The sequence below is a fragment of the Halichoerus grypus genome, chromosome 2 (genome assembly GCF_964656455.1).
Source record: "Halichoerus grypus chromosome 2, mHalGry1.hap1.1, whole genome shotgun sequence".
NCBI lineage: Eukaryota > Metazoa > Chordata > Mammalia > Carnivora > Phocidae > Halichoerus > Halichoerus grypus.
The window spans coordinates 102,413,747-102,436,653 of NC_135713.1; the positions used below are offsets into that span (position 1 = coordinate 102,413,747).

Sequence of the window (22,907 nt, forward strand, 5' to 3'; positions counted from 1 at the left end):
GAAGCCAAGACAGAGTTCAGGCCCCCAACCCCTCCACCAATACTCAGCCACTATTCATAAAATTACCAGAATTCCTGCAACCAATTTCCACCGACAGCAGCATTTTCCTAAGCACCAGTGAGTACAGCCCAGGATCACTGTTAATGTTTTAAGGCTCAGTATCAATATTTCCTCCGAAATTAAAATAATTCCTTTAAACATGTGGCCAATAATGGCTCACTGCTACAAGTGTGATTGTAATGAATAACTGAAAATTATCCTAGCAGAATTCATTTTCCCAAAGCCAACCAGAAAATAAAAATCAGTTTATAGTTTAAAACCTTCATTTGTAGAAACTCACTCAGCCCATTAACTGATGACCTAAAACTCAGGATCAGAGCTTTAAATCTTAGCTCTGACCTTAAGTTCTACAGACAGACTCTTCGGCCAAACTCTTCATGCCAAAGGCACAGAGATCTATCTGCTAAGTAGTCTTTTCATTAATGATTATTCGTTTATTCCTGTCACATCGTCTAAGGTTCTGTGCTAGGTTCGTGGATAGAGAGGATCAAGAGGCTGGGACCTTAAGGAATGCAGAGTGTATAACATCGAGATCACTTCACTACAGCTACAGCATGGTAGTGTGGACCAACTGAATTATTAAACTTTAAAAGACTCTGGTAAAAGTTCAATGAATAAATCCATGTAAAACCCTCAGAATGAAGTCTTGACACACAATATGCCTCAAATGCAATTCTGTGCAATATATCATTGTCCACTGTACACCATGCACTGTTCCTGGTGCAGGGATTTGACTTGATTGGACACTGTTCCCACTCAGAGGAACTCACAATCTAGTGGGGGAGAGAGATTAATTATCAACGATACCACAAAACAACTGTACAAAATGGGCAGGAGAAAACAAATGAAGAATCAGAAAAGGCTAGGCACACTCTGAAGTCCTGTACAAATATTAACAGTACAGACAAGATCTGGAATAACCCAGGAACAAAGAGATGCAGCACAACCCTCGGAAAAAGAACTTCTCCTGCTATCTTCAACTTTTTAAGTATACTTGAGGCACATGTTACATTAGTCTCACGTGTACAACATGAGCTATCTTCAACCTTTAAAGTTTAAAAAAAAATACCTACTTTCATGAACAGTGCATGCACTTTTATCCTCATCCTCTACCTCCTCTTACACACTTTCACACCTTCAATAGTTTTCGAAGATGACTGATGCCCAAAGTGAGAGCCCTAAAGCATAACAAGATGTCAAATCATTAAAAAAAAAAAAAATGTACCTTGTTCACAGAATAGTAAAGCACGGAAACCACACCAGGACATTATAGGGAAAACAAAGTGAGAACAAAAAGAGCTTTTAAGTTTCTGGTGAAGCCTACAATTTCATAACCAAAAAAGGCTTTCCCCCCAAACATTCTATTCAACTGAAGGTTTACTACAATCTTCCAACTAACGTGGTTTGTCATGTTCTTTTTAAAATGCCAACAGCCACGCTTCAGAAGGGGAAGAAAGAAAAAAATGCCAAAATGTCAAGTTGCTTCTCTACAGGTGTAACTCCTCCCAGCTGATCTTATTCCCTAATTTTAAAACTGTTACCCTCAGCTTGCCCCAGGTGGAAATGTTCAAATTTCAACAGTCCAACTCCTGAAAATAAGTGATGTTGACTTTTTAATAAAATTAAGAGAGTTCCAGCTTGTAATTTCCATTTTATCTCTTCTTCAAATAGCAATTTTGCACCGTGTCTAAAAGCCATCCATCACCACAGATTAAAACTAGTCCTAAAAGGTCATAGAACCACTCAGACCCTATTTCTCTTACTAGCCAGCAGTCAACAGCTAATGAGGGTAACTTAGTCAATATCTGTAGAACAAAACACCAAGAAATTCCAAAGACATTAAGTGGTTCATTAAATAAAATCTACAAAAGTAGTATTTCAAACAATAGATACATAAATTAAAAGACCAATACACAGAGCAAAGAGAAGGTAGTCTTTCCTTATTTGACGAGCCATTTGCCTCTCCTCCTCTGTAGCTTTCTGATGCACAGAATAATCAATCTTTAAACTAAAGCCATACCAACTTAACCCCAAGCTTCTACTCACTAGTCACAAGAGAGCCACAAAAATGAAAGGACAGCCTTTTCTTGAGTCTTCCTGATAGGTACTCTACTCATGTAAGGGGAGTGTGAAGTTCTCTTTTAGTCAAACTTTTCAATGGTGACCTGTCTCCAAACAAGCATCTCGGGCAGCCCTTCTGTCTGGAGCAATTCTCCCCTCCTCCTCTTGGCTGCACCTGAGGGAGAAGCCCCACAGCTGCCCTTTTAAAACAAGCCTGAGGTGATGATGACTTCAAATAAGCCTCAAACCATATCAATTAAGCTTCAGATGATTTCAACTAAGCACTCCAGCTAAAACTAAGGGAGTAACAAAAAAGATTTTGAGTTTATGTTATGTGTGTAGGAGCTAGACACCCTCCTAACAGATATGATTTATTCATAAAAAAGCTGTTTGTAGAAATAATCCCTTAACCTTTATACACAAAACAGATTTCATCACCACTGCATCCCATTTCAACACCTTAATGTAGTTTAGGTAGCAATGATTACCCTAAGAAGCAATTTTAAATTTGTAACTTATGTAATCAAAGTCCCAATGACATGTACAGTGACATAAGATTTTAACCAATTCTAACCCAATTTTATTTTTCTTCCACTGATAATGCACTGGAGTTCTTCCTACAGTGAAAAGGTATATCCATCTCTGCCTAAAGAAATGCCTAAAAAACAAATGTTAACACCAGAAGCCAGAGATATGATGGTATTATTTTCAAAACAAGCATAGAAAGGCACAAAATCATCAGCCAGGAGTGAACTACATACCTACCTTCTCAGCTTATCAAAAAAGGAACTGACCAGGGGTACCTGGGTGGCTCAGTCATTAAGCGTCTGCCTTCGGCTCGGGTCATGATCCCAGAGTCCTGGGATGGAGCCCTGCATCGGACTCCCTGCTCGGCGGGAAGCCTGCTTCTCCCTCTCCCACCCCCCCTGCCTGTGTTCCCTCTCTCACTGTGTCTCTCTGTCAACTAAATAAATAAAACCTTAAAAAAAAAAAAAAAGGAACTGACCAAGTTCTAAGACAGAGGCCAAAAGACCCACATCTGATGTGAGTTTATTAATGTACATTCCACTACCCAAACTAAATAAGGTGCACCTGTGAGCTTGCCAGCCACTGAAAATACCACTAAATTACAAAGTCAAGAATAAAATTAAATTTTCATTTTCCACATGATAGCCTATGAAATTAGTTAAGAAAAGAAAGCCAATTTGTCAGTATTTCCACTCTCCCTCCCACATCTCTCCCTCCCACATCTCTACCTCCTCCCAGCCCCCAATATCAGTACAAACCATTTGGGCTGAAAGGTTCAGTGGAAGTAAGTACCATAATCAAAATTATATCGACTGTGTCCAAGAAAGGAATTGATGGGCTGGAAAAAGAGTACAAGCTTAGGGTACAAATTCATAGGCTCTCACAGACACATGTGAGACAGTTATGAATTCAAATCATTAAATAAGCAGTGAATGCTCTTCATTAAGAGAAGTGGGAGAGTCCACCAGAAACTGCACACAAGTTCTATACGTTGAAGTGTGACTTTACTGTATGTGTGCCGCTGACCACGGTTCTGAACCAACATTTCACCTTCAGGAGAGGAATTTTCTCTCCTATCTATCCTTCCCAGGGATTATGAACAAGATGAGTGTGCTGAGACAGACAGACATAGAGAGGGAAAGAGACAAGTACACAGAAGCTGTGAGGATAAGACTTCTGCTGAATCTTATGCTTTAACCCAAAACAACAGTACCAGATTAAAAAAAAAATCAGACAAAATATTGGAAACATAAGAGAACAAGAATCTCTGAACTGAACAATGCAAAGTTATATAAATAGCGACCTAGGCGCGTAGGGCAGCACACCAAGTTGGTGAGAGGGAAACAAACTGCAGTCCCTGTACCAGCTTTTGAGTTATATGGTAAGTGCTCTGAGATTATTTTTATTTTTGCCTTGAAGGTTGACATGTTTACACTGCCCCCAAAGGGACAAAACAAATGGGGGGGAGGGGGAGGCCACAATTTACATACACGAATTCTTGCACTCTTAAAAATACTATCACACTTCCAACAGATTTCCTCTCTGCAAAACTGGGGTGGCCCCTCGAACACCTGCCTTGTCCCACCTGACCCTTATGCTTATATGAACCAAAGCTGGCTTCCAGAAAAATCATTTGATGTGTCTTGTTACTCCCTTCTCAGCCTCCAAATCATTACCTACAACGCTTAAGCTCATGGTCATCTCACCAGCCTCTCTACACGGCAGACATGCTGCCTTCTGACTAAATCCCTGGGCACAGCTAGTAATTTACGTGCATAGAGTCTTTTAGGATATTATTTAATAAATGGTCACTAAGAGCAGGTTCCATGAGTAAAAGAGAGATAGTTTCTTAATAGAAGGGTTAATGAACCATACACCGTAAAGCTTTCCTGTTAGTACATTATAAGAAATGCTCTATGAAATTAAAAGTGATAACTATGTTACATATCTACCCACTCATGAATGAAAGGGCCTGTGAGGTCTACCAACAAAACACGCTGGTAGCATACTCCATCAGGGAAAGGACCTCTAGGCTTCTAATTATTCCTGGCTATGGTGTGGACATCGTGCATAAACCAGCTCTTCCATACTCAGTAGTAATAACAAATGCCATTACAGAATGCATACTATGTGCCAGGCATCATGCTGGGGACTCTATAAAACGTCTCATTAATTCTCATGACAACGCTCTGCAATGAACACTGTCATGCCCATTTTACAGATGAGGAAGCAGTCTCAGCATTAATAACCTTTCCAAAGTCACACAATCTGTAAGTGGCTGAACTAATGTCGTTATTCTGTACCCTCAGGCACTACTGACCCTGGCCCCTAGAGCAGAGAAAAACTGGCTGCTAGCCCTGACGGGATGAAGGAGAGGAGGACAAGCCCTTTCCAGACAACACTACAGATTGTGATAATGTGATTATAAATGGCATGGGGTTTCTTCCATCTAAAAAGCATAATCATCTTTTCTAAGATATAAATGTCCATGCATGCATACGCATACACTGCACTCAGTTTTCTCCAATGCCATGCCACCTTGTTATGGATCCTCCTCATTGTGAGAAATTTTCTTTTCTTTTTTTTAAGATGTTATTTATTTATTTGCCAGAGAGAGAGAGTACCAGCAGGGGGAGTGGCAGGCAGGACCCTGGGATCATAACCTGAGCTGAAGGCAGATGCTTAACTGACAAGCCACCCAGGCGTCCCTGTGAGAAATTTTCTAACAAGCTCTTTCTACAGTTTATCATGTTTGCACTCCATATTACAGTTCTTCCATATCCCTCCTTAAAGGGACAAACTGAGAAACAACTGGATTCATTCATACGTAGTATCCACTAAGTCTGAGAGAATACATAGCTTTATCACTGTAAAACAGTGGCAAAATATAAATACTTGACTTTTCCCTAGAATACCTCAGACCAGAGGTGGAAAGGGCAAAGTCTTTAGTTCTCTGATGCTGACCCTTCCTCCTTTAGAAAAATACAAGCAAACAAGCTAAACTCTCATAGTGTGTATTAGCTCACAAACACCACACTTCCCATCAACAGGGAAGCTCATACAATCTCAGGGCAATTTCACCTTGTATTCACCTTGGGTAAATGTTTTCCTGCAATTTACTGTGGAAATGAACAACGGAAAGGCCCTCTTCTCAGTCACCATTCCCGTTAATAAAGTTTTTCCTCCAAGAAAATAATAGGCTCAAGGCAACATGACAGTGAAAAGGAACATTAATACTCACACTACCATAATCTCTTGAAGAGCTAAATTCTTCTCCTACGATATGTCCCATGTGTTTACCTGGAGAACCTGAACTACCAGGAATGAGCCCCCTGTTCCATGTACACACCATTTATTAAGATGCCCTCTTCTAGGTCATCAACTCCAACCCTGAAACATTTAAACGGGCTACACAAGCAGTTCCCAACAGCTGGGCTTCATGCTTCCCGCCTTCCCAAAACACAAATCTTATCATACCACTTTCTTGATTCAATCCTTCAATGGCTCCCAGTACCCTTGGAATGAAGTCCAAAAGGTTCTGGATGACCTACGGCATCTCTCTCAAGCATCATCTGATGCTATGCTCCCTCCTCCATGCAAAACAACCTAAAGACCCACCATACTCTCTCCTGCTTCACAGCCTCCTGTTCTCTGCATCGCTCTGACCCCTTCCCTCCTCCCAGCTATTTCCCCCTCATCCGTTAGGTCTCAGCTCAAATATCACCTCCTCGGTGAGGCACTTCTCACCTCCCAGACTGAATGAGTTACATGATACAGACACACTCCCTCACAGTCTGCTCCTCTGTACCCATTTATCACCTTTGAAACCAACTAATAATTGTATGTTTAGGGACTATCTCCCCCAACTACACTAGAAGCTTCGTGAGATCCAAGCTATTCTGTCTCACCCACTCTCTGGATCCATTCATACGTAGTATCCACTAAGTCTGAGGGAATACATAGCTGAGGCCGTGCCTCATAAGAGTCTCATGCAATATATATTGCTTTACTGATTCTCTGAACTCATGGCTTTCTTACTGTAATAGTGAGCCAAGAAAGGAGACTAAATAATAAATGCACCAAGATTTATGCACTACCTTTGTTCAAATTATGTAGCTGCTGTGATTAATAAAATACAAACTCAAGAAAAGTTTTACTGAGGGGCGCCTGGGTGCCTCAGTCGGTTAAGCGGTTACCTTTGGCTCAGATCATGAGCTCGGGGTCCTGGGATAGAGCCCTGAGTCAGGCTCTGCGCTCAGCAGGGAGTCTGCTTCTCCCTCTCCCTTTGCCCCCACTCTACCCCCCCATGCTCATTCGCACGTGCATGCACCCTCTCTCAAATAAACAAAATCTTAAAAAAAGAGAGAGAGAGAAGAAAAGCTTTACTGAATCCATGGTTGCTTTTTGCTATTTCTTTTCTCAACCAATCAACACCAGAAATTCATCTGCTACATCATAGTCATGTGCAGGAATCCCACACACACCCCAACTTTGCTAAAAGCAGTCCTCAAACTCAAACACTACTTAATAGAACAGTTCAAAGACGTCCCATAACCATGCCTATTGTAACACAGGAAACTGTTTCCCAACCTATGTCAACAAAACCAACCCTTTAGTGTCACAGAGTATAAATGAGCCACTTTATATCAAGTTGAAAATCCTTTCAACCACTAAGACTTTTTTTTGGCCATTCCAAGAATCCTTCAAAGTTTCAAGTTCTAATATACACTGTGAAAAGCAGACTTAATACACAAGTCCCTTCAAAGGTTATTTTGAATAGAACCTCAGTGATTTAGCTTTGTTCAAAATTTGCCTGCATCTTGGGGCATCTGGGTGGCTCAGTCGGTTGAGTATTGGACTCTTGATTTCGGCTCAGGTCATGATCTCAGAGTTGTGAGATCCAGCCCTGCATCAGACTCCATGCTGGGCATGGAGCCTGCTTGAGAGTCTCTCCCTGTCCCTCTGCCCTGTCCTCCCCCTTTTCCCCTTCTCAAAACAAAAACAAAAACAAAAAACCTGGATCCATGAGATATTTTTATTAAGAGATACAGAGGTCTGAGCATAACTCACAATAGACAAAAACAAATGAATACACATACAGTCACCCTTCAATCAAATGCACAACTATTTTCAAAGATGTCATTTTTTTCCTTATTCATTCAACACATATTCACTGCGACCCTACTAATGTATCAGAGGTACTGTGCTAGGCATACGGAACAAAATCCCTGCCCTCGAGGAGTTCAGTGAAACAGCAAATAGCACCTGAGTATTTCACGAGTGTCATCACCAGTTGCTTTGGGAAAGGACAGGGCAAAGTGCCTAAAAGTCTATCTGAGAAATGTGATCAGAGGAACAGTCCTCCAATCTAGATCACTGTAGACTGATAGAGCCCACTACCCCTCAAAACCCACAGACTCCAAATGCACAGGCTTAAGAAAGCAGCAGAGGGAGTGAGATGCAGTTTATTAAACCAAATGACATGCGCCATCTCTAACTCTCCAGTGTTTCACTTAAGTACAAAAGAACTACAGTCCGTGCCTTCTTAAACCATTGGTTTTAAGCACCAAAAGCGTAAAGGGCTGATTTAAGTCAATAATCCTTAGTAAGTTCACACACATACTGATAGTGAGATAAAATACAAAATACTACAAGACACTACTAGATATATTCAAATCAGCTTTAACAAGGTTGCCAAAAAAATTAGCACCGAAATTACACACTACATACTTGAATTTTGCTGTTCTTTAACAAGTGACGCAGTAAGTTACTGTAAAAAGAAAAAACACACTTTGGAAAGCAAGGACTCTCCCAAGCTAGACATAACAATTTCAAAATCTAAATGAACCTCTTCCCATTTTATGGGTTGCACTTAAGCCTCTTAATGCTTTATACTCAGGGCCTTGCTGTAGTATAACTAACATTACACTAACTTTGCCCTGCCATAATACAACCTGATACAAATAAAATCTGTTTTCCAGCTTATGCTAATAAAATGAGAATAACCTGAACAGACACAGCCTCAGGTTCTCTCAAAGCAGCAGGTTATTTATGCATAAATAAAAATAACAAGCCAGCCCAAGTTCATACTTCCATTTCACAAAATTTTCATCACAAATTAACTTGAAAAATTAATATTTACTTAGCACATAATGCTACATGTTAGATACTGTGCTAGGATTAAATTAAATGGCATGTATAGAATGTCCAACTCTTATCATTATTATTCCCATTTAACGGTGCAAAAACCAGGGCTTACATGAGCTGAATGGTCCACAATCCCACATCTAGCTAATGTGGCAGCGCTGGGACACAAACCCAGGTCTTCGCACTAAACTTAGTGTTTGTAACCTGACTGAACCCTCTGGAACGGTGTTTATAGCTATGTGCATTTTCTTAGGAGCAGGTGGAGAGCTTACATTAGATTCTCAAGGAAGCCCACAATCCCCTCAAAAGTTAAAAATATCACTGCACCATATGATCACTTGTGGGAAAAAAACAAAACAAAACAGAAAAAGCGCACTGGACTTCAAGGCCTTTCACCAAGACTCTTACTTCTGTACTCGTGAGGAGGTAAAAACTCCACAGTTACAGTTGCACTTTAAAATCCTCAGAGCAAGTCAAGATTTCCACTCCTGGATAATTTCCAGTAACCCCTGCCACAGAGTAAGTTACACAATAAATTGCAATACTATATCAGTTTACATCCAATTCTGAGATTTCACGAATACTGACCAATGTTATTTAGTCATTCCACTTTCCAAAATGTGTTTCCATCAACCAGTCCTCACTGCATTGCCTGTGAAATAAGCTATCATTATATCCACTTCCAAGAAAGTCAAACACAGTCACTCTAAGGCCAGGCAATAAATCAGCTACAGAATCAGGATCCAAAGTGAGAAGTTCCCTACTCCCCCCCTCCCCAAGATATGCAGGACCATGTCATTTACACCAAAGCACCCTCTCCTAGCTACACAGAAAACAGGGGGCATCTTTTCTACTAATGACAACACTAAATGAGAATCCAGTGGTAAATCACTGAGTTAGGGCTTACCCCCAGCTGCCCAATGACAAGTGTGCTCCTCTTGAAAGTTGAGGCAGGTATCACAGGGTAACACCTGGCACATGTCTGGCATCTTCAAAATGAGACGCAACCATTGAGGGACCCTGACAGCTCTGTGGTAGGTGTGGCACTCAGCTTAACTCCTGGCATCCTGTCCCTAGGATCAATCTGAATGATTGATTCATCCTAAATTCCTGATCAGCAAAAAAAAAAAAAAAAAAGTATTCATGTGGAAATGAACTTGACCTTGAAGTTAACTGGTTCAAACTCCTCATTTTACAGATAAAACTGAAGGCCAAAGGAATGCAACAATTCACCCAAGGCCTCACAACTCAGGAGCAGAGACAGTTCTAGAAAGGTCTCCAGACACCTGTCCAGGATCCTTACAATCCTCCTGGGCACTGGGAAATCAGTCAGGGTTACTGTCAGAAGGCTAGCCATTGACCTGACAGCGAGAACTTCACTCCTCCACCTTGTGCCAGATCCACTCTTTGCGTCTAGACTGAGGTCCCTGGGGGCCAATATCAGGACACTGACCTCAACTTGCTTATTCTGCGAGACAAAGACAATTACTTATTAAAGCTAACCCCATCGGAGAGGAGAAAAATAGGATTCTGGTACTGAACAATTAACTTCACAAGGAGTCTATGTTAGAATGATGTTTTATTTATAACCCTGCCTGACCAAGATGACTTCCGCACAACCACCCTCCAAAGAAAACAATCTTAAAGATAATGAAGAACCCTATGCTTCCTGTGCTCCAAAGGCCGGAAAAAAAAACAAAAACAAAAAAACAAGGAAAGCAGTGGAGAGGACACCGAAGTCATATGCTCAACGTGTCGGGACGCGACCCACAAGTTTTGGAAGAACGTTCTTCCAAGAAACCAGGATGGACACAGCCCCACTCCCCCGCCCCCGAAGGAAATGACAGGTTCTCTATCCAGTTTGACGATCAGTACGCATCTAGACACCCCGGAACAATCCGAATGGGCGCTGCAGGCGGGTATGTCAGCGCCGCGAACGGAGAGCTGAGAGTCCCCCTCTCTCAGAAGACCGACGCTGCGCGGAGCAGCCAAAACCACCCGCAGGGGATCCCGGGGGGCCGCGTCACTGACACGCCTCCTTACAACTCGGCGGGTACTGCTCCCACTCGTCCGCCAGGACCCACACACCATCTCTTCCCCTCACACCCATCCCCTCACCACACTCCCCCTTGGCCCGACAGCTTCGGCGGGAAGCAACGCCCACTTCGGAAAATGAGCTCTTAGTTGTGGGGACAAGCTAGGCGTCTCGATCACATGCATTCCCAGACCCACCGTAGCAGATACAGACATTAAGGAGTTTGCTGCTTTGACATCTTGAAAAGCACACTATCAGCCAGCACCTGAAGACACACACACACGGAGGTAAGAGCCACGGGAAGTCAATAACCCACCAGGAGGCTCCTAACTGCCATCACCCCGGCCTCGGGGCAGAGCACCTGGGGTCCCTCCCACTCCTCCTGCCCCGGTGCGCCCTGCCACCAGCCGCGCGCTGGGCGGAGAGCTGAGGTGTCCCGACAGCCGGGACCCGGACGGGGAGCGGGGGAAGGCGGGGCCCACCTCCTCATCCTGCTCCTCCTGGGACGCGCTGCTGCCCCGGGGCGCGGGTGGCGCGGTTCCTCCGGGGAGCTGCGGCGGCCGCGCACAGACTCCAAGCTCAAGCACCACGCGCGCGGGAGCCCACGCGGCGGGCGGCCGGACACCTCCGGCGCCGCCCGGCGGCGGCGGCGGCCGCGGCTGCTGCTCGCGGGAGAAGCCGCCGGGCTCCCCTTCCTCCGACAGAGTTTCTGAGCCCGAGGAGGACTCGGCCGAGGAAGCGCCGGGCGAGGACGCGGCGGCCACCGCAGGGGCGGGAGCTTCGGGGCGGTGGCCGCTGCAGCCGCGAGGCACCGGCTCCGCCGCCTCCGAAACTTTCTCCCCCATTTCCCTCTCGCGCCCAAAGTGCGGCCCGAGGGGCGGCGGGGACGCGGCGCGCGCTCAGCGTCTCCAGGGAAAGCTGCGGGCTGCGCGGCTCCGGGTCGCTCTCGCTGACGCTCCCGGGCTGCGGGGAGCCCCGCCGGCGACTACATGGCCGCAGCACGGCCGCCGGAGACCGCCGCCAAGTTACCAGCCGCCCAGACTTGGCGGCCGACGGGGGCTCCCGCGCGCGGGGACAGGCCAGCTCGACTCCGCGCTCTACGTTCCACAACCCTTGCGCGCTGCGCCCGCGCCGCCCGGACTGCGGCTTCGCCAGCAAAACCTGCCTCCGGGCGGGAGCGGGGCCGGCGGAGGAGACGGGCAGCCCGGGGAGCCAATGGCAGGGCAGCCGCGCCGGTGGGCGGAGGCTGCGGCGCCCCCGGCCGCACGGGCGTCAGGTAGGGAAGGCGGGGCCGAGGCTCGGACTGCGGGATGCGGCCGGAGCGCTTGGGGCCACAGGGAGTCGGGGGAGGAGGGGGCGACCCTGGAGGGTGGGAGTGGAACCCGGAGTCGGAGCCAAAGGCTGGAATTCCGAACTTGGCGGGGGAGCGGCTGGCCGTCCTTGGAACGCAGTGGAGAGATGGCTGAGGGGGCGGTGAGACCTTGAAGAAGAACTGGACTTTGTTTCAAAAAAGTAAAATCGAGAAAACGGACCAGAAGAAAAGTAGTAGGACTTTAGGAGTAAAGGGAACACCCACATGCTTGCTGGAGGAGAAAGGGGGAAACTTCGTGCTATGCTGACTGACTAGATCTAAACGGACCTGATAACCAATCCGGGATTCTCCATTTAAACTCCTTGGGCCTCAGTTTCCTCAACTGGAAATGGAGACAATACCTGTCTTGTCAGGCTATAAGCTGAACATATCAATTGATAGATAGATAGTTATTGTATACATACACACACACACATATATATGTGTGTGCCTCAGCAGCGTACCTGGCTTGGAAACATGGATAGTTTTCCAAAGACTATTTTCTTTATTTCTGTGTATAAACTAAGGGTTTAAGTCAACTACTTGTACCTCTGAAAGGGAAGAAAATAACAAATAATGCCCCTATATTTAATTGGGAACAACAATGTGCCCAGTACTGTGCCCAGCCCTAAACAAAGTTGAATTAGAAAGGGCTCTGTGGCCCTAACAATTGCCTGTCTCTCCACATCAGGTAAGCAGAGCATGAAAAGAGTTTGCATTTCCAGTTTACTTTCTCCTAGCTCCGGATTGTAAACCAGCAGGAAGCAAGACCAGGTGCTTCATTTTCCTTACCCCTAAGAACTAGGAGAAAAAACTTTCACCAAAGGCACAAGAATCACCTTCCAGCCATCCCTTGGGCTGGAAAATGCATCCTTCGGGGTGATTGGGTGACTTATATTTCTTGGAAGCCAGCACTCGGTTTAGGAGTGGGAAATAAATGACTCCTTACTTGCCTTCAGCTCCAGCCCTATTCTGAGATCTGGCAGTGACCTGAGATATAAATTCAACCTGATTAAATTCCACAGACACTGATTGAGATGTGTGCCAGGTGCTTGCAGGGGATACAAAGATGAATAAGGCCAGTCCCCTGCCCTTGAGGAGCTTATGGTCATACAAGAGATTGATGCTGCATAATATAGCTCCACTATTAATTTTTTAAAGCTGTGGTAGTGCTACAAGAACAATGTGTCATGGGAGAAGGGGGGAGAGTTACAGAAAAACAGTTAACAGGTCCTCAAGAATCTTAGATTTCTCTTTATCGGAACAGTTTTGCCAAAGGTCCTTAAGAACTGAAGGACCGGAGTTGAAAGCCCCTTCAGCTAATGAGCCCTTTTATGCTATCATGGTATTTACAAGTGATACATCACACAAAGTACTTCATTATATTGGACAGCAAGCTTTGTCCTGATCAGTTTCCTCCCCCCAGGATGAAGGGGAAGGAAATATGGCATGAACCTATTGCCATGGGCAGCCATACTGCAAAGCAGGCTCTGGTTGTCAGGCTTGCATTGTGACACTTCAGGATTTTCTGCGGGGCTGTGAATCCTGCTGAGGCAAAAGGACAATTCTAGTGACTTGGCTAAGTTGTGACAGCAAGCCTGAAGAGAGAGCACAGTGGGGCGGTCAGAATCCAGCCCTGGGCCTCACAATTGCTTTTCTAGTCAGGAGTACAGGTCTTTATCCGAACCCCTATGTGGTTGATTCGCCAGAGCCAAAGTGAAATCGGGACTTAAGCAAACCATTCACATGAAAGAAAAAGAGGAGTTGCTTTTCAGTGCATGGGGAAAGAAGAGGCAATGACATGATCTGAATTACTAACAGGAGAAACGATGATAGCGATTCTTCCTTGAGCCCTAAGCATTGTCTATAGGTGGTCTCATTTAACCCTGGCAACAATCTTATAAGACAGACTCTATTAGCCCCACTATTATAGATAAACTGAGGATCTGCAAAGTCAAGTAACTTGCCAAATGTCAGACAGCAAGCGAGATATAGAACTGTGGTTCGAACCCACCGGTCTGCATCCAAGGCACTGGTAAACATTCCAGTATAATACTATTCGGAACACACCACTTTTTCAAGCACATATTTACATGCTACATTACAAATATCCACAGAGCAGGAACACTGTTTTCTTGATTCCGTATGTAAAAGAATATGAAAGGATACTTGGAGAACAGATTGTATTTCTCACAAACATTTATCAGACACTTACAATGTTCTTAAACACTTTACAAATGTTAATTTTGTAATCCTCATGTCAACCTTATGAGGTAGCCACTATTATTACTCTCAGATTACATACATGAAATGTGTGAAAATTATGGCACAGAAAAGTTGTGTAATTTGCCCAAAGTCACACAGCTGTCAAGTGATGGAGTCAGGAACAGTTTAGCCTCAGCGTTCATGCTCTTAGCCTCTACTGATCAAAATCAAGTCCTAGATCAGTATTTAACTTTTTAAACCCTTAACCCTGCACAAGAGATATATTTTACAACTCATGACATATATAAATACAACTACAAATAAAATTCCATGAAATAATACCTATCCTAAGTTCCTATAAGCAATGCAGTCTGATATTTTATTGAAAATAAAAATGCTAGTTTGTGATCAGCTACATATATTTCACACTCCACTCTGACACATGCAGTCAAAAGCAGTGTACCTAATCATCCCCAGAGCTGACCCATGAGGGAAATATGACTATGGTCCAGGCTGAGAGTTTCCAGACCAGAACTAGGCAAACTCAAAGGATGACTCTATAAATAGAAGGTGATCAGAAGGTCAGGCTAGTTCCCTAAAAAATATCACAGTTAGACCTATGGACAAATGCTGAGGTATGGCCAAACCACTGGAACAAAATCAGTTTTGATTTATGAAAACGCTGTGGTTCACCTTTCTTATCTGATAAATTATAATCATCTTCCTCAGTGTCAAGGAAAGTATCCCACCAAAAGGACTTCTCATAAATGTCCCTAATGTTAGGTATAAAAGTATGGCTTTTTTCCTGTATTGTCACTGTAGGCAAGAGCCAGAAAAATAAAAATGACTTAGAGCTCTTGGGAAGCCACTGGTGTAGCTTCGTATGACAGAACCAGACCGGCCTACAGACAAGGAAGGACAAGGTAAGAGGTGTCCATACATTGTACGAGACATGCTCGCAAGTGCTTGGTTCAAAGACAAGAACCCCTGGGCACTAGAGTAAGTGTTTATCGTGTTCAGTGATTAAACACTTGCCTTAGTTTTCTATTCAGAATCCAGCCCTGGGCCTCACAATTGCTTTTCTAGTCAGGAGTACAGGTCTTTATCCGAACCCCTATGTGGTTGATTCGCCAGAGCCAAAGTGAAATCGGGACTTAAGCAAACCATTCACATGAAAGAAAAAGAGGAGTTGCTTTTCAGTGCATGGGGAAAGAAGAGGCAAATCTTCTTTGCATAAAAATGTTCTCCTAAGTAACTGGAGATATTGCCTCTGGGAGTCTGTTGTCTCTGCCACTCTCTGTTCTGTGGGTGAGGCCGAGTGTGAATGTCAAGCTCTTGTCTCTCTGAGATGGAGGATGTTGGAGGAAAAGTCATCACATCCTTAGTCCATTCCCGTGGTTTTGACCTTCCTCTTAAAGATTAGGTTTATGATTTAATAAAATTGAAATCAATTGTCCTTCCATCTTACCTACATGAAATTAGGGCATCATCAACTCCAAACACACATTTTATGCAAAATTACAAGTAAATATGTTCCTATTTAATACACTGTCATATTATCTTTAGATTATGAAGATAATGATATTATACTTATGGCAGGTTTTTTTATTATCATTATTAATGATAGATTTGCCTGCTCCCCCTTGACCAATGAAATGCAATTTCAGGACAAAGTAAATATCAATGAAGAGGTGGTCATTGAAGTGGCCTAGACTGCGGTTTCTGATTTAAACCAGAAGGAGTAGCATAATACAGCCCATGGCTATTTCTGACCACCCAGCTGGGAGGAAAAGCTCCCACGGTTTCTCAGGCTTTTGTTTGTATCTAAGGCTCTAGGAAAGGAAGGGTTACAGGACAAGGTTCCAGAAGATAAGTAGAATTTTTAAATGATGGTTGAAAAGGACAAGGGAGGAAGAGTAGTAATGTGACTTGCAGCTGTTGGAGTCTCTGACCTAGAGGTTGAGAAGGATGGGAAACTAAGCTATGTTAGCAAATTAAAATAAGCCTGCAACAGACCAAAGGGGAGGATGCTGCTGATCTGATCTCTTAGATCAAGGTTCCTCAGTGATTTGTCCATGGAACACCCCCATCAGATCAGGATGCAAACACAAGAACAAACGAGGCCGATTCCCTGGCCCGACCGAAGGTCTGGGAATCAGCATTTTTAAGCACCATTCCAAGGGAGTGTCAAGTATACTAAAGCTTAAGGATTACTGAAGGTGTTCCTAATTTGGAAATCAAAGAGCCATTTTACAGGGCAAATGTGCATGGCTCTGTAGAAGGTGACTAGAATGAGCCTGACTGACCGCAAGGATGTCTCTTTGGATCACTTTGCTCCTATTCTCTTGGAGTAGAACTACCTTTGAGAGACCAAGACAGCTTAGCAGCTGGGCAGGAATATGCATGTGCTGAAAACAGGTGGAAAAACTGAGCTAATACACAAAAAGAATTGAGGATAATGTTCCCTCGAGGATTCTGTTTAAACAAAATTCAAAATGGTGACCTATTTCCCACAGAAGACTCCAATCTTTTGCATTTGTCTTTCCAAGATGGACAAGATGGATATTCACATCTAGGATTTTTTTGTTATGCTTTCAGCATGAAATGTTCTTTTATTATCACTCTTCATTTTTCAAAAAAATTTATTCAGTACTCTTTGCCGGTTTAGGAAACAGAAAACAAGCAAATGCATTTACTCATTTTTATTCATTATACTGGTTTGCTTTCAGAGTCAAATGGTTCTGTTTCCCATTTTCAATTCATAGAGGCAATTTCCTTGACTCTGTCTACACTGCTTGGCAAGTAGTTCCTTCCATCACTAAACCCCAACTAATTAGAAAATAAAATGATGCTGAATAGTAACCTAGGAAGTAGCAACTCCTTCCACAGCCATGAGCCAGTTTGCAACCCTAGGAGTAATTTTTAAGGCTTTTTGTACTTGAGGAAATAGGGTCTTCTAGGTCTTTGCCCCTCAAAGTGTGGCTTGCCAATAAGCCAACCTAGGAGCTTATTACAAATGCAGAATCTCAGTCCCCAACCCCAAGCCTACTATCAGAATCTTAACAGATTTGTGAGGACTTCATAGCCACATTAAGGTTAGCAAAGTACTCTTCTAGTTTGGTTCTCAAACTTGGCTGCGTATTGGAATTACTCATGGAACTTTAAAATGTACTGGTGTCCCATCCCCAAGATTTTCTGATAAGTGGTTTGGGTTGGAGCTTAGACACTATGACTTAGCAAGTTCCCTAGGTGGGAAATGCTCATTTTAGGGCCAAGGCAGGGAAATACAAGATGAGCCTGGAACAACTCATGGTACCACAAATTAAGGAAATGCTCAAAAAAAGATAAGACCTTGTCAGAAGAACATAGGTGCCACCATGATGGAGCTCCCAATGGCCAAAGCTAGGCCAATCTGAGCAACAAAATAAATCATGATAGTTTTGGACTTTAAAGCATAGAATAAAATAAATAGCCACATTCATATAAATAATGAAATAAAAACTTAAATGGAGGAACAGAGATAGTGGTTCCTCACAATAGAGCTCCAATTAACAAATGTGGAAAGGAAGACGGAAATAGAGAATCACCAAAAGGCAGACACCAAAGGAATAACTGTTGCAGGTAAGACTTAAACATGTGTGCTCAAGGGGCACCTGGATGGCTCAGTTGGTTAAGTGTTTCAGCTCAGCTCATGATCTCACGGGTCCTGGGATCGAGCCCCACATGGGGCTCTGTGCTCAGTGGGGAGTCTGCTTGAGATTCTCTCCCTCCTGCCCCTCCCTCCCACTCATGCTCTCTCTCTAAAATAAATCAATCAAAAAAAAAAAAAAAAAAGGATTTGTGCTCAAATTAACAAGCTGAAGTTTGAGGAGAAAAATGATTTGCATAGGTTCGAAGTACTCTCCCCCGCCAATACTTACCAATACAAAGTTAAAGATAGTAACCATGCAGGGGAGAAACCCCTCAGACATCAACTTACCCATATAAATACCACCATAATACAACATATCAATATCTTGTACTCCTCGCTATGATACACATCATTTTTGTGGTATTCTTGACAAAAATGCATAACCTCACTCAAATCATAAGAAAATATGACAAACCCAAATTGAAGTACATTGTACAGAATGACTGATCGGTACTCTTCAACAGACATAAGGTAATGAAAGATAAAGAAAGTGTGAGCAACTGTTGCAGAAATGAAGAAGTAATAACTGAGTACAATGTGGGATCCTGGAAGAAATCCTAGAATTAAAAAAAAGAACATTCATGGAAAAAATGGTGAAATGTGAATCATGCCTGTAGTTTAGTTAATAATATTGTACCAATGTTAATGCCTGTTCTTGGTAATTCTACTATGGTTATATATAAGCTTATCTTTAGGGTAAGCAGGGTAAGGGATATTAAGGAAGCCTTTTTACTATTTTTACAACTTTTCTTTAAATCTAAAATTAGTTGAAAATAAAATGTTAAAAAGCAAGAGTCCCTAGGTGAATCTAATGGCAGTCAAAATTGAGAACTACTATGCCAGCCCTCAATGGCCAAACTCCTTCCTCCTTCCTTTCTCCTTAGTCAAAGAAAATATTTTTTTCCTATCTTGACCTCATCAAGTGGACTAGTTTGAGGTAGTTGAGGTAAGGGGTAACACTGTAAGTAATGACATCAATATATGCCCAGGAAAATGTCCATGGTTGGTGCCATGAAGACCATACACTTGGAGCATAAAAATAATGATAGACATATTCAGTATCTGGCTGCCCTATATCCATTCTGCCTCCTATTGGGAAAAGCATCCCAATTTATTTTTAAGAAATTATTTATCTCCTTCTGAGCAGCTTTGATGGTCTTAATGCTGGAGTGGGATATCCTTGGACTTTGAATCTTGAGAATAATGTAAGGACAGTGGTGTCTAGACAAAGCTCTCAGTTGTCTCCCATTAACTAGATCCAGAGCTGCTGTGGTTCCAGCACTTTTCCAAGTTTTTTTCTCTGGCTTTTCCTTTGAAAAGGAAAGGTCTGAACTACCAATAAAACTTCCTTCTGAATGAATTAACTAAAATAAGCTATTGCTTGCCACCAAGAAACTGTAAAAATTACAGGTGTGCTGACCTGAATCCACTGGTCACCCAGTCTAGGTGGGAAGAAGGCATCTGAATGCCATCTGAAAGCTAGGAGTGATATTAAACTTAAAGATGTATTCCTGACCTCAATAAGGGTGCTGCTTCCATCAGATCTTAGGAAACCATTCATATTTCAGGTATAAGTAGGGATCTCTCTTACTGGAGGTTAAAATGCTTGAGAAAAATAGTGACCTGGCAGAAAAAAAATTTTACCAGCTATGGCAGAAATAGATCCTAACACCACACTATGTTTGTCTATCTGTCTGTCTGTCTGTCTTCCTAATAGGTTATGAGGTCTTGAGGGCTAAAGAATGTTATTTATCTAGCATGTTATTTGCCAACACCTAGCACCCTGTCTGACATAGAAGAGTTCATGATAAATATTTACTGAGTGAGTGCATGGGACTACTGCTATCACATGAGTTTAAACCACTTTTACTAAAATTCTATGTTTAGAGTTTGCTCAGTCTAAGACTTGTATAGTTTGATTAAAAGAACCCACAACATTTTAGGATGGGGGGGAAATCTGTGTATGTAATAAGGTGACTTCATTCCTGACTAGTGCCTCATTTTAATAAAATAATAATTGCATTAAAATCTTCAGCTCAAACCACACTTACTGTCATGCTCGCTGAAGTTTCTTCCCAACTACCTGCCTTCCTAAAAGAGCCAAACTAATTAGAACTATCTGCATGTGGTGTGAATAGGGCGGAAGGGACATTTGACAAGCCCTTGCAATTTCTTACAGGTCCAGCCTGTTGGCAAAACAGGAAAGGCTACTGTAAGCTACAAGAACCCAAGGGTACCACTTGTGATACTAGTCAGGGTAGGAAGAATCTATAAACAAGTGCTCTTGTTTATAGAAAGCTCTATTCTAATGGAAACCCCATTCCTGTCTAAGAATATTAGGGCCCTTTATAACACTTAGCCATGTTGCAAAATTCATGCAAAGGAACTGTTGTGGCAGGAAGATGGCATGAAATCGTGGTCAGCATGTGAAAGAGTTTTTAGAAGCCAGCCAGAGAATCCATTCTATCTCATTGAAGTAGGAAGTGACTTATTAAAAAGTCTTAGAATGCCCAAAGAGTCTTTGGGAGAACTGAAGAAGCAGGCTCTGGGGTGAGCTTGCAGGAACAATCCCCAGGACCTCACTGCACAACTGGCTGGAAAGGGAGTTGCTGCTCCTGATGATTTCCGAACCACCTGGCCTACCCACCATCTGTGCCTGCGAAATGGATGCCCTGGCCCCAACCTGCTTCCTCACATAAATCACTTCCATATCTACATCTCGTTCTGTGCATTTGATTAGCAGAGCCTAAGTCACATGACTGTACCGTGGAGGCAAGAAAAACTGAGAAATGTGGGAGCTGTGCTTTCTATCTTGGGAAGATGGGATTCACACCATGAGGAACCATCATGATGTAGGAAGAGTGTCAAAAGATTTGGCTAACAGGGTAAACTAGAACATTTAGACTTGAAAAGTCTCCAGCTCTTGATTAATTGTACTGATCTGCCCCCGGCATCATGTTTGCAGCTGTCGGGTAAAGTGGGCGTGAGTATCCATTTCAGGATGCCTGCTCCACACATCAGTCATTTCCCTGCTAATTATCTCATGAAGGAAAAGAATTATCATGCACGAGCACATTCAATATGCCACTGTACCAAATGCTCCAGATGCATTATTTTTAAAATCTCCGCAATAAGTCCAACTTAAAGGTCCAATTCCATTTTTACAGATAAAGAAATTAGTGCTGAGAAATGAAATAGTATTTCTCAAAGTCACACAGTAAGGTGGGGCTAGGATTTAATCCAAGGTCTTTCTCAAGTTACGCTCTTTCTACTAATATTGGGTTCCTAACCAGGGCATTCATGGGCCTTTCAAAGGTAGTACTGGCTTCAGGAGCTCTTTTAATTGTAAATGTGCTTCGCTCTTGGGGAGGTCACCTAGAGATTTTATCAGAGTTCCAAAGGGGTATATGATCCCCAAGCAGTACTACCCAAAGTTGTAGTAGATCAGTTTATGATCATAAAGCTGTTGTTACAGGAGCGGAGGGAACATTCCAACTATTTGTTGATTTTTTATCTTTGCATTTATTGATTGTGATATCATTTTGCAATATAAGAATCAAGTTTAAAATTTGAGTCAGGAGCCCTATCCCTTGGGGGGGATACACGTTTGTGTAGAAAGGAGCAGGGGTTAAAACCAATGAGATAGGTTCTCTCTCCAAGATGAGAAAGGGCTGAGCAAAATAGGAACATATTTTTCACTTAACTACTGAAGTCCTAGCTGTACATCAGAAGGCCAACATCTGTTTGTGACTTTGTTCCTGACTCCATTTATCAGAGCCTCCATCACCTGTGTGATGGGGGTAATATAAAACCTGCCATCATTTCCTCCATCACAATGTTATGAGATTGTTTTGGAAGTACTTTCATTTCCCCAACAGAAAAGCATTATAGATCTGTATATATACCTGTTATGACTTCTTTGGGGGGAAGAAGATCACCTCAGAGAAGACTTGGCTTACAGCTTCCAGGACTGAGTGATTTCTGAGCCTCACAGGCATCCATATACAAGATGTTCTTTGTAGGGAACAACTTGTTCATTTCTTAGTTTTACATTTCTAGTGGGTTGCTTCTTCCCCCTTTCCATTTATTGTGGGGTTTTTTTTTTTTAATTAAAAAAATCCAATAGAAATAAGTCTCTTAAATTGTGTTAGCTAGCTAGACTGTTGCTTTAGATGGTTCATTATTAATGTCTTGCTGTCAACATGCATTTTATTTTACAGAATACAAAAGCTTTACTCTAGAAACAAGGTAACAATTGTTTTAAAACAGAAAGATGCAAAGAAGAGAGTTAGCCTGGTCCCCTAGTAGAAGTAGCAGGATACAAAATATAGAAGGTCTAAATGTAACATTTTATGAATAGGGTCAAGCATCTGAGTGTGAAATGTTCCCTTGTTTGCCATCTAGTCCCCAAGCAATCAGTTTTTTAAATGGCATCTTAGAAAGGTAATGAATATCTACTAATACCAAATATAAGCTTAATTTGAAAGCTGGGGAATAGGCCATAAATAAAAACATTGAGTGACTTCCACAGCTCAGCTTGTTCATACTAATGGAAATATACATTATCAACAAGGGAAGTCAAGAGATCTTCTCAAATAGGGTAAAAGGCCAGATACTATGAGGTTCGATTGTTGGTTGTTGTTCTTGCTGTTATTGTTGTGTTGTGTGTTTTGTTGGCTTGTTTATTTGTTTGAGTGGTCTTCATATAGAAAAACATGAAGAATTCACAATTATGGTGGTATCTAACACAAGGGTTCTACATATGATATTTATTAAGCACATAGCAGGGAGAAGAGACAAAGAAATTTTGAAAAGAGCCTTTGCTTGAT

The 22,907-nt window shown here is 42.7% G+C and overlaps 1 protein-coding gene and 2 long non-coding RNA genes across 12 annotated transcripts in view; 2 read left to right on the top strand and 1 right to left on the bottom strand.

Annotated features, from left to right (window-relative positions):
* Nucleotides 1-11,965, bottom strand: part of MAST4 (microtubule associated serine/threonine kinase family member 4) — a 550,957-nt gene extending 538,992 nt beyond the window's left edge. For 5 of the 6 annotated variants that reach the window (XM_078067256.1, XM_078067255.1, XM_078067252.1 and 2 more), the window contains exon 1: nucleotides 11,314-11,965. In XM_078067256.1, coding sequence (XP_077923382.1) covers nucleotides 11,314-11,676 — 363 coding nt within the window. In that variant the 5' untranslated portion in view covers nucleotides 11,677-11,965. The remainder of the gene's footprint in view (nucleotides 1-11,313) is intronic. The other variant, XM_078067258.1, reaches the window with a different exon arrangement.
* LOC144381128 (uncharacterized) overlaps nucleotides 10,025-22,907 on the top strand; it is a 111,766-nt gene continuing 98,883 nt past the window's right edge. The window contains exon 1 of the long non-coding RNA XR_013445782.1: nucleotides 10,025-11,118. This is a non-coding gene — a long non-coding RNA (uncharacterized LOC144381128). The remainder of the gene's footprint in view (nucleotides 11,119-22,907) is intronic.
* LOC144381126 (uncharacterized) overlaps nucleotides 12,202-22,907 on the top strand; it is an 84,818-nt gene continuing 74,112 nt past the window's right edge. For 4 of the 5 annotated variants that reach the window (XR_013445775.1, XR_013445773.1, XR_013445774.1 and 1 more), the window contains exon 1: nucleotides 12,203-15,310. This is a non-coding gene — a long non-coding RNA (uncharacterized LOC144381126). Of the gene's footprint in view, nucleotides 15,311-22,907 lie in introns of all 5 variants that reach the window. The other variant, XR_013445777.1, reaches the window with a different exon arrangement.